The sequence below is a fragment of the Entelurus aequoreus genome, linkage group LG06, assembly GCF_033978785.1.
Source record: "Entelurus aequoreus isolate RoL-2023_Sb linkage group LG06, RoL_Eaeq_v1.1, whole genome shotgun sequence".
Classification (NCBI taxonomy): Eukaryota; Metazoa; Chordata; class Actinopteri; order Syngnathiformes; family Syngnathidae; genus Entelurus; species Entelurus aequoreus.
In genome coordinates, this window is record NC_084736.1 from 62,448,515 (window position 1) to 62,466,111 (window position 17,597).

The window sequence follows — 17,597 nt, forward strand, 5'->3', positions numbered from 1 at the left end:
TGTTACGCTAACGTCAATTCATTATGTGTGTGTTACTTTAGCAGCATGTTTAGCCATGTTTACATTCAGTGACGGTGTGGTTACCTCTTTGTGAGTACGTACTGTCAGCACGTAACTTGATATGTTAAACAGGTCGAGTTACTGTTATACGTAGAGTCTGCTAGCTTTAGCCTAAAAGCCTGTGATTCATATTAAACACTGTTGTTGTTGTTTTTATTTATTGAATTTACTAGTGTTTACAGTATTTACAGGGTGGTCTATTTTGTTCCAAAAACTTAAGAACATGTTTGTTTCATACTTTCAAGTATGTACAGTATAACTCTCTGGTATAACTTACAACCTACCTCACTGTACCTATTTTATTACATGGTTTGCACAAATTAAAGAGAGTGGGGTTGTATGATATCTGTTGTAATTGCACTGGCAGACAGGGCCAAGTTGAGCATATGTGTTCCTCATCCATCACTCATATTTTGGGCATGTTTATGTTCATTGTACTTTAACAAATTCTGAGAAATAAAGACACAATTGCTGAAGTAGAATGTTTTTGTTTTTTGGCTTTTTTGGAGTAATGAACTTTGATTCCACTGTTACCACTTTATCTATGTGTAATACACAATCCTTGGATCAGAAATTTGCTGTTGGGTGGAAACCTTATTTGTCTAAAACCATTCCTTTATTGTTATTATTTGTGAAAATAGCAGATCTGCAAGCTTACAATGGGTTGAACTTATAGATCTGCTGCTATTTTCACAACTTATGTGTGACACTGCCCAACAGCAATCTCCAATACTTATTGACCTAAATTAATTTGTTAAAAGACTATACTTATATTATACTTTTTATTCTTTTTTTTTGGACTAAAACTAGACTAAAAACTTTTTGACTTTTCATCGACTAAAACTAGACTAAAACCCTTTTGAGTTTTCGTCGACTAAAACTGGACTAAAACTATCACATATAAAAGTGACTAAAATGTGACTAAAACTAATAAGCATTTTAGTCCAAAAGACTAAGACTAAGACTAAATGTAAGATGGTTGTCAAAAACAACATTGCTGCCAGTAGGAGGCAGCTAACAATGCGAGTAATGGGGATACAAACGCTACCGTTGCTATATGTGCTAAACATTCTAAATAAGAACATAAAATAGTGACTTGTAATGTTTGCACTCACTGGAATGCTGACTGCTGAAATGCTAAATTCAGAATAAGCTTGACTCCTCCCTCCGATTTTCCTGAGGGAACTCTCCTGAAGAAATCAATAAAGTACTATCTATCTATCTATCTATCTATCTATCTATTAAAAAATGCTTCCGAGCAATGGTGCGATGGTCTTATGCAGAGCTTCCTGTGCACTTAAGATGCAACTTTAAGATTTTACTTCTTACGTATAGAATACTAAATGGTCTAGCTATCTTGCTGATTGTATTGTACCAAATGTCCCGGCCAGGAATCTGCGTTCTAAGAAGTCTGGCTTATTAGTGATTCCCAGAGCCCAAAAAAAGTCTGCGGGCTATAGAGCGTTTTCTATTCGGGCTCCAGTACTCTGGAATGCCCTCCCGGTAACAGTTAGAGATGCTACCTCAGTAGAAGCATTTAAGTCCCATCTTAAAACTCATTTGTATACTCTAGCCTTTAAATAGACCCCCCTTTTAGACCAGTTGATCTGCCCCCCTCTCGTGGAGAGGTTTTCAGGTGACCACAGATGACGCACTAGATGTTCAAAGTCGGGACCCAGGGTGGACCAGTCATGTGTGCATCAGTTGGGGACATCTCTGCGCTGCTGACTTGTCTCCACTCAAGATGATCACTATGGACTGGATACTCACACTATTAACTAGATCCACTCGGAATCCATTGCACCGGTCTTGTGCAGCCCTTTGAGACACTCGTGATTAAGGGCTATATAAATAAACTTTGATTGATTGATTGATTGGATCTTCTGCTTCTCGGTAATGAGCCACCGGAAGTAAAGGAGGAAATGTTCTTCTCATATTCTAATTAGTGACAGAGCATGACGTGGCCAGGATACATTTGGGGTAAAATATTATATAAAGCGCCTTGTCATTCAATAATTTAGATTTAAATAATGTGCTTCTTCACGCAAAATGCCACCACACAGTGATCGCGAAGCCCCACGCATAATGCGCGTTCTGCATTTAGGGCTGGGTGGCACCTGATTGATTGATTGATTGAGACTTTTATTAGTAGATTGCACAGTACAGTACATATTCCGTACAATTGACCACTAAATGGTAACACCCGAATAAGTTCTTCAACTTGTTTAAGTCGGGGTCCACGTTAATCAATTCATGGTACAAATATATACTATCAGCATAATACAGTCATCATACAAGTTAATCATCAGAGTATATACATTGAATTATTTACATTATTTACAATCCGGGGGGTGGGTTGTGGAGGGGGTTGGGGGGGGTTAGGTTTGGTTGATATCAGCACTTCAGTCATCAACAATTGCATCATCAGAGAAATGGTCTGACTTGGTAGGATATGTACAGCGAGCAGTGAACATAGTGAGCTCAGAAAGCATAAGAACAAGTATATACATTTGATTATTTACATTTGATTATTTACAATCCGGGGAGGTGGGATGTGGTGGGGGGAGGGTGTTAGTCTAGGGTTGTAGTTGACACCACAACATCAATTTAATTCAGGTGAAAGCAGCATTAGGTACATCGGTATCATTTGATGGGAATGTTATGTTGACAGCACGTTTTTCGGCTCAGATTATGTTTAAAGTAAAAGTGCACTTCATTGCGTTACGCTGTTAGAGTCGTAGCCATGACCGAAAGATCGTATATTGGGAGAAGATGATCTACCGCATGGTGGTGAACAGCGCACATGATGTCCTACAGGTGTCTGCAGTCCGCGGCTCTTTCATGCCTCCTCCCTGGCTCCCTTTAGTTTGCCGTTGCAACAAAATGTCAATAAATATTGGTGATTTAATCTGAATTTATTTTATTGTATTTATTTAGCTTATGTTAATATTACAGCTCTTATTTTGGAGAGTTCAGTGATCTTGTAATATAGAAATACAACACCCAAAACCAGTGAAGTTGGCACGTAGTGTAATTCGTAAATAAAAACAGAATACAATGATTTGCAAATCCTTTTCAACTTATATTCAATTGAATAGACTGCAAAGACAAGATATTTAATGTTCGAACTGAGAAACCTAAATTTTTTTTGCAAATAATCATTATCTTAGAATTTAATGTGTAGCAACACATTGCAAAAAAGTTGTCACAGAGGCATTTTTACCACAGTGTTATATGGCCTTTCCTTTTAACAACACCCAGTAAACATTTGGAAACTGAGGAGACCAATTTTTAAAAGCTTTTTAGGTGGAATTCTTTCCCATTCTTGCTTGATGTACAACTTAAGTCGTTCAACAGTCCGGGGTCTCTGTTGTGGTATTTTAGGCTTCATAATGCACCACACATTTTCAATGGGAGACAGGTCCGGACTACAGACAGGCCAGTCTAGTACCCGCATTCTTTTACTATGAAGCCACACTGTTGTAACACATGGATTGGTATTGTCTAGCTGAAATACGCAGGGGCGTCTATGATAACGGTGCTTGGATGGCAACATATGTTGCACCAAAACCTGTATGTACCTTTCAGCATTAATGGGGCCTTCACAGATGTGTAAGTTACCCATGCCTTGGGCACTAATAATCCCCCATACCATCACAGAAACTGGCTTTTGACCTTTGCGCCTAGAACAATCCGGATTGTTCTTTTCCTTTGTTCCGGAGGACACGACGTCCACAGTTTCCAAAAACAATTTCAAATGTGGACTTGTCAGACCACAGAACACTTGTACACTTTACATCAGTCCATCTTAGATGAGCTCGGGCCCAGCGAAGCCTGCAGCGTTTCTGGGTGTTGTAGATAAATGGCTTTCGCTTTGCATAGTAGAGTTTTAACTTGCACTTACAGATGTAGCGACCAACTGTAGTTACTGACAGTGGTTTTCTGAAGTGTTCCTGAGCCCATGTGGTGATATCCTTTACACACTGATGTCGATTTTTGATGCAGTACCGCCTGAGGGATCGAAGGGCCGTAAAATAATCGCTTGCGTGTAGTGATTTCTCCAGATTCTCTGAACTTTTTGATGATATTACAGACCATAGATGGTGAAATCCCTAAATTCCTTGCAATAGTTGGTTGAGAAATGTTGTTCTTAAACTGTTTGACCATTTGCTCACGCATTTGTTCACAAAGTGGTGACCCGCGCCCCATCCTTGTTTGTGAATGACTGAGCATTTCATGGAAGCTTTTATACCAAATCATGGCACGCACCTGTGGGATGTTCCAAATAAGTGTTTCATGAGTGTTTTTTGACACTTTTGCCAGCTTTTTTGAAACATGTTGCAGGCATCAAATTCCAAATGAGCTAATATTTGCAAAAAATAACAATGTTTTCCAGTTTGAACGTTAAATATCTTGTCTTTGCAGTCTATTCAATTGAACATAGGTTGAAAAGGAATAGCAAATCATTGTATTTACACAACATGCCAACTTCACTGGTTTTGGGGTTTGTAAAATGTATTCTAATATTTTGTCGATCAAAATGTACATCAAACCACCTATGCGTAATCTTTTGCTAGTATTGTTTTTAGCGGTCAAACCCCGGTAAGCGAGCAATGGCCAGATCAAAAAAAGACAAACAATTTAGATGAAAATAGAATATTTAATGCTTCATGGACAGTTGCATTTGCTTTCACTGTTGATGAGGTTGGTTCACCTGTGTGGTAATATGTGGGGAGAAAATAGCAAAGACCTAAAAATCAAATGTTGAAAGACATTTCCAAAACAAATACATGCAGCATTCGCAGAAAAACACCCACCTAGAGATGACCGAAGAACATAATTGCCAACCCTCCCGGATTTTCCGGGAGACTCCCGAAATTCAGCGCCTCTCCGGAATAACTCCCGGTACAAATTTTCTCCCGAAAATCTCCCGGAATTCAGGCCGAGCTGGAGGCCACGCCCCCTCCAGCTCCATGCGGACCTGAGTCCGCTTTCCCACAATATAAACAGCGTGCCTGCCCAATCACGTTATAACTGTAGAATGATCGAGTGCGAGTTCTTGGTTTCTTATATGGGTTTATTGTTAGGCAGTTTCATTAACGTCCTCCCAGCGCGGTAACAACACACAACAACAGCAGTCACGTTTTCGTCTACCGTAAAGCAGTTTGTCTGCGTAAACAGCAATGTTGTGAAACTCTTAAACAGGACAATACTGCCATCTACTGTACATGCATATGTGACAATAACATCTACGGCTTTTAGGCAACAAGGAGACGAAGCAGAAGAACGAGGAAGATACAGCCGTGGCGACGCCGACGACGAGTAAGATGAAGAAATACGCTTGTAAGTTCCAAGCCGCAGCTGCGATTGGACCTGGATAGCCTCCGGGAAGAAGTAGTGGACTACCAAGTGCTTGGCAGTGAAGATCTTCCTCAGGAAGCAAAGATTGACTGGTTTTGGGCCATGCTAGGGAGAGATGGAAGATTCCAGACTCTAGTGCATTTGATGAAAGCACTTTTGTGCGTGCCACACAGCAATGCATCATCAGAGAGGGTGTTCAGCACGGTTAGAAAAATAGTGACAGAGAATAGAACAAGGATGGACAATTCAACCCTTAACTCAACAATGAGTAGATGAGTGTTATGTGTGTGTATATGTGTAAATAAATGAACACTGAAATTCAAGTATTTCTTTTATTTATATATATACATATATATAAAATAAAATAAATATATATATACACTACCGTTCAAAAGTTTGGGGTCACCCAAACAATTTTGTGGAATAGCCTTCATTTCTAAGAACAAGAATAGAATGTCGAGTTTCAGATGAAAGTTCTCTTTTTCTGGCCATTTTGAGCGTTTAATTGACCCCACAAATGTGATGCTCCAGAAACTCAATCTGCTCAAAGGAAGGTCAGTTTTGTAGCTTCTGTAACGAGCTAAACTGTTTTCAGATGTGTGAACATGATTGCACAAGGGTTTTCTAATCATCAATTAGCCTTCTGAGCCAATGAGCAAACACATTGTACCATTAGAACACTGGAGTGATAGTTGCTGGAAATGGGCCTCTATACACCTATGTAGATATTGCACCAAAAACCAGACATTTGCAGCTAGAATAGTCATTTACCACATTAGCAATGTATAGAGTGTATTTCTTTAAAGTTAAGACTAGTTTAAAGTTATCTTCATTGAAAAGTACAGTGCTTTTCCTTCAAAAATAAGGACATTTCAATGTGACCCCAAACTTTTGAACGGTAGTGTATATAGCTAGAATTCACTGAAAGTCAAGTATTTCTTATATGTATATACCGTATATTACCAAATAGACGCCCTTGTGCAAATAGACGCCCTTGTCCTAATAGTCGCCCGGGGTCTGAGCCCATTTTGTGAATCAACAGCCTCTTCCTAATAAACGCCTATGTCCAAATAGCCGCCCATGGGCTGTTATTTGCATAATTTAGATTAAAATCATATTGATTTCATTTTCATTAAACCCAATTTATAAGCTAAAAGGAAAAGCAAGGGTGCAATAATTCTGGTCATTACGGTAACAGCAGACGTCACGTGGGGATTCTGGGTAATCAACATATTGCAATGGGTCACCGCATATAGCGTAACACACAACAAACCCACGAGGAAAAGTTTCAACATGGCAAGCAACAGTAGCAGTGAGTTGAATGAACAGGATACTGCTACACCACAACTGATGGACGGGAATACTTTAAGGGGGAAGAAGAGAAAGTTTGACTTAAAGTTCAAGCTAGTGATTGTGAAGTATGCGGAGCAGAATTCTGGTTTGGCAGCGGCCAGGCAGTTTAACGTTGACCCAAAACGTGTACAAGAATGGAAACAAAAAAAGGGAGAACTACTATCTCAGTCGGCAATCGATGGAAAACGCCCCCCCCCCCCCCCCCCCCCCCCGGATGGAGGTAGGAAGAAAGTGAGCGACGAGCTTGATGCTAATTTGTGTCAGTGGATACATCACGTGCGTGGACTGAACCACCGTGTGTCCCGCAAAATGATCAGCATTAAGGCAAAGGAGTTGTATGTCACCGCGAGTGACACCGGGGTGGTGTTTGGTGCAACACGTGGCTGGCTTAATGGTGTGTGTGTGTGTGTGTCCGTGTTGCAAACAGTAGCCATAGCTGAATGTTGCTTTGTGGTATCCTACAAGGTGTGTGGGCTGATGGGAGTGAGGACCAGCTCATTTACTGCTTCAAGAAGGGACAGCCATGTCAGGCAGGCAGAGAGATGCTGTTGAGGGCTAGACAGCAGGCTGCTGCTGTGGTTCAGGAAGAGGAGGAGAGTGATGAAGAACAGCAGTTCCTCAATGAACTTGTGATTGAAAAGGAGGAGGATGATGAGGGGGGTGAGGGAGAGGAGGAGAAGGAGGATGATGAGTGGGGTTGAGTTGTATTTGGGGTTGCGTTTGCTGCAGTATTATTGTTTTGATGGTTTTATAGAGTACTTGGTACCATAATTGTATTTTTCCTGTAAGCTGCTTTATTTAAAACTTGGAGTACTGTAGCCTTTATTTTATTTAAGTGACAGTATTATTGTTCTGTTTTGATGGTGTTTTTTAATACTTGAGTACTTGGTACCATAATTGTATTTTTCCCGGTAGGCTGCTTTATTTAAAAAGTGTATTTATTTTTAGTATTGGTATTCTATTTGACAATTGTTGCAGTACTGCCATGTTGAGGCCTTGTTGATCTCTTGTCTTTTGATAGTCTTGTTTTTTTCTTTGTATGTTTACAATAGCTTTTACATTTAAAATTGTTTGTACGAAAAAAAAATACTGGACAGTAACCATTGTAACCAAATAATGGCCTGGTGCAGGCTGGTGCAAAAATAAATAAAAGCCTTGTGCAAATAACCGCCCATGTCCTAATAGCCGCCCGGGGTCTGACCCCATTTTGTAAAATAAACGCCCGGGCTACTATTTGGTAATATACGGTATATATATATATATATATATATATATATATATATATATATATATATATATATATATATATATATATGAAATACTTGACTTGGTGAATTCTAGCTGTAAATATACTCCTCCCCTCTTAACCACGCCCCCAACCACGCCCCCCAACCCAGGCCGAGTCATACCAAAGACTATAAAAATGGAACCCATTACCTCCCTGCTTGACACTCAGCATCAAGGGTTGGAATTGGGGGTTAAATCACCAGAAATTATTCCCGGGCGCAGCCACCGCTGCTGCTCAATGCTCCCCTCACCTCCCAGGGGGTGAGCAAGGGTGATGGGTCAAATGCAGAGAATAATTCTGAAAAATAGAACAAGCACATTCTGAAAAACAAAAAAAACATGTTTTTTGTTGTTGTTTTTTTTACGCTTACAAGTTGCGGTTAATAGTATTCTATCTTTATTTGTCGTTATTTATAATTTCTGAATAAACTATGTGATAATGTTCATCTGTCAAGTCATTGGTGTGAATTTTCAATCTATCAAGATAAAAAAATTATATCAAAATCAAATTACAGGATGTTATTTATGTAGTTTGCTCAATTTCCTCGACTGATGTACTAACATCATGTGGTTTATTTTGTACATATATAGCATCATCTACAAAGAATAAGATACAAAGAATTGCTTCAACCTTTTTGGAGCCAAAGCACATTTTTGTTCATTGAAAAATGCGGAGGCACACCACCAGCAGAAAACATTACAAATGTAAACTCGGTAGTGGATATTGACAGTAAAAAGTCAATGTTGCAATTGTTGGATATGAATTCAAACCATAACCAACCATGCATCACTATAGCTCTTGTCTCAAAGTAAGTGTTACGAGGTGTCACATCACGCCGTGACTTATTTGGAGTTTTTTGCTGTTTTCCTGCGTGTGGTGTCTCGCGCTCCTATTTTGGCGGCTTTTCCTGTTTTGTTGGTATTTTCCTGTAGCAGTTTCATGTCTTCCTTTGAGCGCTATTCCCCACACCTGCTTTGTTTTAGCAATCAATAGGGATGTCCGATAATGGCTTTTTTGCCGATATCCGATATTCCGATATTGTCCAACTCTTAATTACCGATACCGACATCAACCGATACCGATACATACAGTCGTGGAATTAACACATTATTATGCCTAATTTGGACAACCAGGTATGGTGAAGATTGATTGATTGATTGATTGAGACTTTTATAAGTAGGTTGCACAGTGAAGTACATATTTCGTACAATTGACCACTAAATGGTAACACCCGAATAAGTTTTTCAACTTGTTTAAGTCGGGGTCCACTTAAATTGATTCATGATACAGATATATACTATCATATATACTATCATCATAACACAGTCATCACACAAGATAATCACATTGAATTATTTACATTATTTACAATCAGGGGTGTGGAGGGGGGGGGGATAGGATATGGACAGCAAGTAGTGGACAGAGAGAGAGAGAGAGAGAGAGAGAGAGAGAGAGAGAGAGAGAGAGAGAGAGAGAGAGAGAGAGAGAGAGATCAGAAGGCATAATAAAAAGTATCTGCATTTGATTGTTTCCATTTGATTATTAGCATCCCGGGGAGGGTGTTAGTTTAGGGTTGTAGCTGCCTGGAGGTGAACTTTTATTGCGGTTTTGAAGGAGGATAGAGATGCCCTTTCTTTTATACCTGTTGGGAGCGCATTCCACATTGATGTGGCATAGAAAGAGAATGAGTTAAGGCCTTTGTTAGTTCGGAATCTGGGTTTAACGTGGTTAGTGGAGCTCCCCCTGGTGTTGTGGTTATGGCGGTCATTTACGTTAAGGAAGTAGTTTGACATGTACTTCGGTATCAGGGAGGTGTAGTGGATTTTATAGACTAGGCTCAGTGCAAGTTGTTTAACTCTGTCCTCCACCTTGAGCCAGCCCACTTTAGAGAAGTGGGTAGGAGTGAGGTGGGATCTGGGGTGGAGGTCTAGAAGTAACCTGACTAGCTTGTTCTGAGATGTTTGGAGTTTAGATTTGAGGGTTTTGGAGGTGCTAGGGTACCAGGAGGTGCATGCGTAATCGAAAAAGGGTTGAACGAGAGTTCCCGCTAGAATCCTCAAGGTGCTTTTGTTGACCAGAGAGGAGATTCTGTAGAGAAATCTCACACGTTGGTTAACCCTTCTGATTACCTTGGTTGCCATTTTATCACAGGAAAGGTTAGCCCCTAGAATGGAACCTAGGTAGGTGACCTCATCTTTCCTGGTGATAACAATGTCACCCACTTTTATGGTGAAGTCATTGACTTTCTTAAGGTTGATGTGGGACCCAAACAGGATGGATTCCGTTTTACCCAAGTGTATGGATAGCTTGTTGTCAGCGAGCCAAGTGCAAGTTCTACAGAGCTCAGCACTGAGGATTTTCTCCACCTGTGACTTGTCCTTATCGGATACCAGCAGGGCAGAGTCATCCGCAAACAAAAACAATTCCCAGTCGCATGCCGATGACATGTCGTTTATGTACATTAAGAACAGTAAAGGTCCCAATATACTGCCTTGGGGGACTCCACAGCTCACCGAGAGGGGGGGGGGGGGGGCACGGTCCTTTTTAAAAAAATGTATAAAATAAAATAAGATAGATACTTTAAAAACATTTTCTTGAATAAAAAAGAAAGTAAAAAATTATAAAAACAATTACATAGAAACTAGTAATTAATGAAAATGAGTCAAATTAACTGTTAAAGGTTAGTACTATTAGTGGACCAGCAGCACGCACAATCATGTGTGCTTACGGACTGTATCCCTTGCAGACTGATATATAATGTAGGAACCAGAATATTAATAACAGAAAGAAACAACCCTTTTGTGTGAATGAGTGTGAATGAGTGTAAATTGGGGAGGGAGGTTTTTTGGGTTAGTGCACTAATTGTAAGTGTATCTTGTGTTTTTTAAGTTGATTTAATAAAAAATAAAAAAAATAAAAAAAACGATACCGATAACAAAAAAATGATACCGATAATTTCCGATATTACATTTTAAAGCATATATCTCTAGCAATCAAGACTATTTCAGTTGTGCGGAGGCTAGCCTTCTTTGTGTGGAAATTGTTGATTGTCATGTCATGTACGGGATGCAATTTGTGGACGCCGTCTGCTCCACACGCTGTAAGTCTTTGCTGTCGTCCAGCATTATGTTTTTGTTTACTTTGTAGCCAGTTCAGTTTTAGTTTCGTTTTCCATAGCCATCCCTAAGCTTCAATGCCTTTTTTAGGGGCACTCGCCTTTTGTGTATTTTTGGTTTAAGCATTAGATAAGCAATTAGCTACCAGCTGCCACCTACTGATATGGAAGAGTATTACACGGTTACTCTGACACCCAACAAGGGCACTTTATTTGCAGATTATAATTTCTAGTTTGCATAAAATATTTTTAACCCAAATAGGTGAAATTACATAAATTGTGGTTGAAAAATTATGTCGAGGGAAGAGACAGTTGAGTACTTAAACGAAAGCACACATTTTATTGGGGCATGAACGACAATTGGTTTGGCTTTCACATGCACTCAGCACACCTGCCGCACAAACTTCCTCTCTCCTTGTGTGTCTTCATTGATCGTAGTATGGATTGTTTCCCCCGGCAACACAAACATGAGGTGGACAGTTTGAGAAGACACAAAAGTGCTGACGTCTGCGTGGGCAATGTCGGGGAGATCATGCAAACAACGAGGCACTTCAGTCTGATTTGTCTTGTTTTTATATGAAGTAGATAAAAGGCGGGGGGGGGGGGGGGGGGTCAGGCTTGCAGGATGGGTGGCAACAAAACCGACATTCTTAAAATAAACAAGATGGCTTCGCTGCTGCAAAAAGGCCACTTTATCCTTGTGTTATGTTGGGGTTTCTTCCTCTTACCGGACACAAATGAAGTGGGGGGCCAGATAAACCAAAATGCAAACCATTCAAAGAGAACATCTTCACTGAGTTTTACAAATTAAACAAGTGGAAGGGCCTTTTAGACAAGATGAGGCATTTCAAGCAAAATATAAAAATCAGCATATGTAACGGCAAAATTATTGAAATGGAAAAGGCATACATTTCAAATGAACTGTAGAAAACACACTGCATGGCAATACCAATAGAATAATGTGCCTTGATAAGAGGTAAAACTTTCTCATTTTATGGTGAAACACCCCCCCCCCAAAAAAAAAACCCCAAGCATGACACTATTTAAAATTGTGCAACATTTAAGTCATGCTGAGTGCGTGTTTTCCTCTCCATTTCACGGGGACTGTGCAGAAAATGACAAAAATATTTTGAGTTCTGTACAATAGGGATATTCAACGACCAGCAAATTGTTTTGGGGGCCACATTTCCAGTTCTCCTCTCGCAATTAAGTCGTATTTTGTATATTCCAGATAAACCAGTGATAACCCGCCACAGTAGACATTTGATTTTGCTCTATTTATTTGGTCAGAGTTAAAAGTTAAAGTACCACTGATAGTCACACATACACTAGGTGTGGTGAAATTACTCTCTGGATATGACCCATCCCCTTGTTCCACCCCCTGGGAGGTGAGGGGAGCAGTGAGCAGCAGCGGCGGCCGCGCTCGGGAATCATTTTGGTGATCTCACCCCCAAATTCCAACCCTTGATGCTGAGTGCCAAGCAGGGAGGTAATGGATCCCATTTTTTTTTATAGTTTTAACTCACGACCTACCGATCTCAGGGCGGACACTCTAACCACAAGGCCACTGAGCAGGATTACAGGAGTGCTCTGCTGTTTTTTAGGCACCTTCTTCAAAAAAGCGAGTCAAAGATCAACTCTATGACAGCACTTTGTTAGTTTTTAAGAAACGGTTGCAAAAATGTAAGTCTTGCATGTTTTTTTGTAATAAACTTAGCCCAAATGATGAAAAAGAGAGGCCCTAAATTAGAACCTTGAGGAACACCACTAGTGTAACTAAAGAAGTTGAACAAATGACTACGGACTGCATCTGAAGTAAACAAGCTGAAGCAACACCTTAGTTACATACATTTTATAATGGGGGACGGCAGAGCTCGGTTGGTAGAGTGGCCGCGCCAGCAACTTGAGGGTTCCAGGTTCGATACCCGCTTCCGCCATCCTAGTCACTGCCGTTGTGTCCTTGGGCAAGACACTTTACCCACCTGCTCCCAGTGCCACCCACACTGGTTTAAATGTAACCTAGATATTGGGTTTCACTATGTAAAGCGCTTTGAGTCACTAGAGAAAAGTGCTATATAAATATAATTCACTTTACTTCACAAAAAAAGTGTAACTGCCAAAAAGGAGAGGACTTACACACTTGAGGAATGCCTCAATCACAAGTTTGGACCCCAGTATTCTATGCTAGCAAGGTTCAAATGTCAATGAGGATCTGCCAATGTGTTTACAGTGGTCCAAGTTCCTCCATACAACAGGAGCACTCCAGTGTTTTTAGGAATGGCATAATAACCGTATGGCAGGGATATTCGACTAATTTGTTTTGGGGGCCACATTTCCAGAAAGCTAATTACCGGTGGGTCGGACGTCTCCCTTCACTATTAGTCTTATTTTGTATATTCCAGAGAACCAGCAGGGGCGTCAAACTCATTTTAGATAGGGGGCCACACGGAGAAAAATCTACTCCCAAGGTAAAATCTGGTAAAATCACGGCACGATAACTTAGAAATAAAGACAGCTTCAGATTGTTTTCTTTGTTTAAAAATAGAACAAGCACATTCTGAAAATGAACAAATAATACTGTTGTTGGGTGTTTTTTTTTACACTTACATGTTGCGGTTAATAGTATTCTATCTTTATTTGTCGTCATTTCTATTTTCTGAATAAATTGTGTGATAATGTTCATCAGTCAACTCATTGGTGTTAATTTTCAATCTATCAAGATAAAAAAAATTATAACAAAATCAAATTACAGGATGTTATTTATGTAGTTTGCTCATTTTCCTCAACTGGTGCACTAACATCATGTGTTTTTTTTGTCTTTACATATGTAGCATCATCAGGCTAGACTACTGCAACACACTTCTTGTCGGGATCCCCAGCAAGAACACCCAGAAGCTGCAATACATACAGAATAGTGCTACTAGGATCCTGAAGAGAGTGCGGAAATACGACCATATCACACCAATTCTCAAATCCCTTCACTGGCTTCCTGTTCCACTCAGGATTGAATACGAAGTCTCCCTACTAACCCACCAGTGCCTCCATGGAAATGCCCCCCTCTACCTCAAAGAACTACTCACCCCCAAATCCTCCACACGACACCTCCGCTCCGGACAGGCTAACCTCCTCCAACCTCAGAGGACAAAGCTACGAACTATGGGAGACCGGGCTTTCTGCTCTGCCGCTCCCAGTCTGTGGAACGCTCTCCCTGACCACCTGAGGGCACCACAGACTGTGGATGCTTTTAAAAAAGGCTTAAAAACCCTTCTTTTAAAAAAACATTTTTATAGATGTATGTATACTAGTTCTAGCTATTAGGCTGTTCTAGTTTTTATTTGTATTTATCTTTTTATTATTATTATTATTATTTTTAATATACTGTAGCACTTTGAGGTTGTTTGCTCAATGTAAAGTGCTTTTTTTACAAATAAAATATATTATTATTGTTATTATTATCTACAAAGATACAAAAAATTGCTATTGTGACATCTGGTGGACACATTTAGAACAGCGGTTTCTTTCATTCAAAAATTTCGGCTAATTTTTTTACTTAGCAAACTCATCCCGCGGGCCGGCTCGTACGTTTGACACCCCTGCTCTACAGCATACATTTGATTTTGGTCTATTTATTTTGTCAGTAAATTAAGTTCATTTTAAGGACCTTCCGCAAAAAAATCGACTCAAATATAATCTCTATGATAGCACTCTCGTGGTTTTAAGAATCTGCTGTAAAAATGTGAGCCTCTCAAGTTTTTTTTGAAGTGAACTCGCAAGCCATCAGTTGAAAAGCCCAACTGATGAAAAAGAGAGGGCCTAACATGGAACCTTGAGGAACACCACTAGTATACATGACTACTAGGGCTGCGAATCTTTGGGTGTCCCAGGATTCGATTCAATATCGATTCTTGGGGTCACGTTTCGATTCAAAATCTTTTTTTTTTCTCCGATTCAACGCGATTCTCGATTCAAAAACGATATTTTCCCGATTCAAAACAATTCTCTATTCATTCAATACATAGGATTTCAACAGGATCTGCCCCAGTCTGCTGACATGCAAGCAGAGTAGTAGATTTTTGTAAAAAACGTTTATAATTGTTATGGACAATGTTTTGTCAACTGATTGCAATAATGTAAATTTGTTTTAACTATTAAATGAACCAAAAATATGACTTATTTTATATTTGTGAAAATATTAGACACAGTGTGTTGTCAAGCTTATGAGATGCGATGCAAGTGTAAGCCACTGTGACACTATTGTTCTTTTTTTATAAATGTCTAATGATAATGTCAATGAGGGATTTTTAATCACTGCTATGTTGAAATTGTAACTAATATTGATACTGTTGTTGATAATATTCATTTTTGTTTCACTACTTTTGGTTTGTTCTGTGTCGTGTTTGTGTCTCTTCTCAATTGCTCTGTTTATTGCAGTTCTGAGTGTTGCTGGGTCGGGTTTGGTTTTAGAATTGGATTGTTATGGTATTGCTGTGTATTGTTTTGTTGGATTAATTAATTAAAAAAAAAAAGGAAAAAAATAAATAAATAAATCGATTTTTTTAAAATGAGAATCGATTCTGAATCGCACAACGTGAGAATCGCGATTCGAATTTGAATCGATTTTTTCCCACACCCCTAATGACTACTGACTGCATCTAAAGCAGGGGTGTCAAACGTACGTACGGTCCGAGGGTGGGATGAGTTGCTAATTATAAAAATGAACCTGAAATTTATGAATGAAATAAACAGCTATTCTAAGAGTCCACTAGATGTCGCAATAGCAATTTGTTGTATCTTTGTAGATGATGCTGCATATGTACAAAATAAACCACATGATGTTAGTACATCAGTCGAGGAAAATGATCAAACTACATAAATAAATCACATCATTTATTCAGAAAATATAAATAACGACAAATAAAGGTAGAATACTATTAACCGCATCATGTAAGTGTAAAAAACCCCCCAACAACATTATGATTTGTACATTTTCACAATGTGCTTGTTCTATTTTTAAACAAAGAAAACAATCTGAAGTTGTCCTTATTTTTAAGCTATCGTGATTTTACCAGTCCGTCCCACTTGGGAGTAGATTGTTCTCCATGTGGCCCCTGATCTAAAATGAGTTTGACACCCCTGTTCTAAAGTAAACACGCTACAGCAACACCTTAGTTACGTTAATCACAATACAGCCACGAGGAGAGACTTGAAGGGGTTCTTGAGGAATGCCTCAGCTATGTAACTCACAAGTTTGGACCCCGTTTGCCAGCCAGGTTAAAACGTCAATGCAAGGATCTGCCAATGTGTTTACAAAGGTCCAAGATCCTCTGTACAACAGGAACACTCTACTGTTTGTATGAATTTGCTGCAAAAATGTTTGTCTCCCAAGTTTTGAACTGAAGCCGGGCCGCCAGTTGAATAGCCCCGCTGTAAAGCATATTCTTTATTTGTTGAATTGTTCCAAATATGAAGTGACACTGTAAACCGAGGGAGTCGTCCGTGTTGCACGGTGCACAATAGGATCCGTGGAATGAGGTATGCAGAAGCAGAAAGGGATACACAGCTGTCCATACTTACACTTTGTCCATGCAATGACAACACAACACCATCGTCACTATTCTGTCTGAACAGATGTGAGCTATACGATAACGCCTGCAGGCTTATTATATGTGTGTATTCATCGGAGCGCATACTGATGATCCCAGGTGGTTCTAAATGACCACTTCAGACCGCAGGAAAAAAACAAAAAACATGACGACAGTATCACAAAAATGAACTGTAATCTTTGGCCTGAGTGTACGTGAGGCGATGTCCATTATGGGCTGAGGTCACGGATGAGGCAGGCTGTTCTGAATGTTTAGGAGTGATTTGAGGTAAGACACAGAGAAGTGATATACAGATGATAGATAGATAGATATTGGTACAAGGTATAGGTCAGAAATTAAAGGACTCTTTTTTTGGAGAAAAGAAACAGAAGCATCACTGAGACCCACTTCTCTATTCTGTGTGGTGGGTCTTTATTATACAGACGATCCCCTGAATATTAGCTTGTTTTCTATCAACACAACTCGCTCCATTCCGTAAGTCCGACAATCCTGAGGATGAGAGGGTTCGTCCGAATATTTCCAGATGTCTACGGACATCTCGCTAAAAAAAAAAAAAATGGCCCGGGTCTCTGGGCCCAGTCATTCTCCCCTTATGGACCGACCCTTTCAGACAGGCTGTCTCAGGCCCCAGCTGTGAACCAATCAGCAGCAAGGGAAGCCCTCTGAGCTCCTTCCCTTTTATGTGTATGGCTCCCACGCTGTCACTGCACCACTAGGGGGCAGAGTTGGACATGGAGTCCACAGAGTTGACGCTGGAAGACTGCACACGGCTGTGGGAAATAGACACGTCTGGGTGCTAAAATAAAAAGATTTTTTT

At 39.9% G+C, this 17,597-nt stretch overlaps 1 protein-coding gene across 2 annotated transcripts in view; it reads right to left on the bottom strand.

The window, feature by feature from the left end:
- Positions 1-13,775: 13,775 nt before the first annotated feature.
- Positions 13,776-17,597, bottom strand: part of grk5l (G protein-coupled receptor kinase 5 like) — a 152,469-nt gene continuing 148,647 nt past the window's right edge. For both annotated transcript variants that reach the window (XM_062051177.1, XM_062051176.1), the window contains exon 16: positions 13,776-17,576. In XM_062051177.1, the coding sequence (XP_061907161.1) occupies positions 17,493-17,576 (84 nt within the window). In that variant the 3' untranslated portion in view covers positions 13,776-17,492. The remainder of the gene's footprint in view (positions 17,577-17,597) is intronic.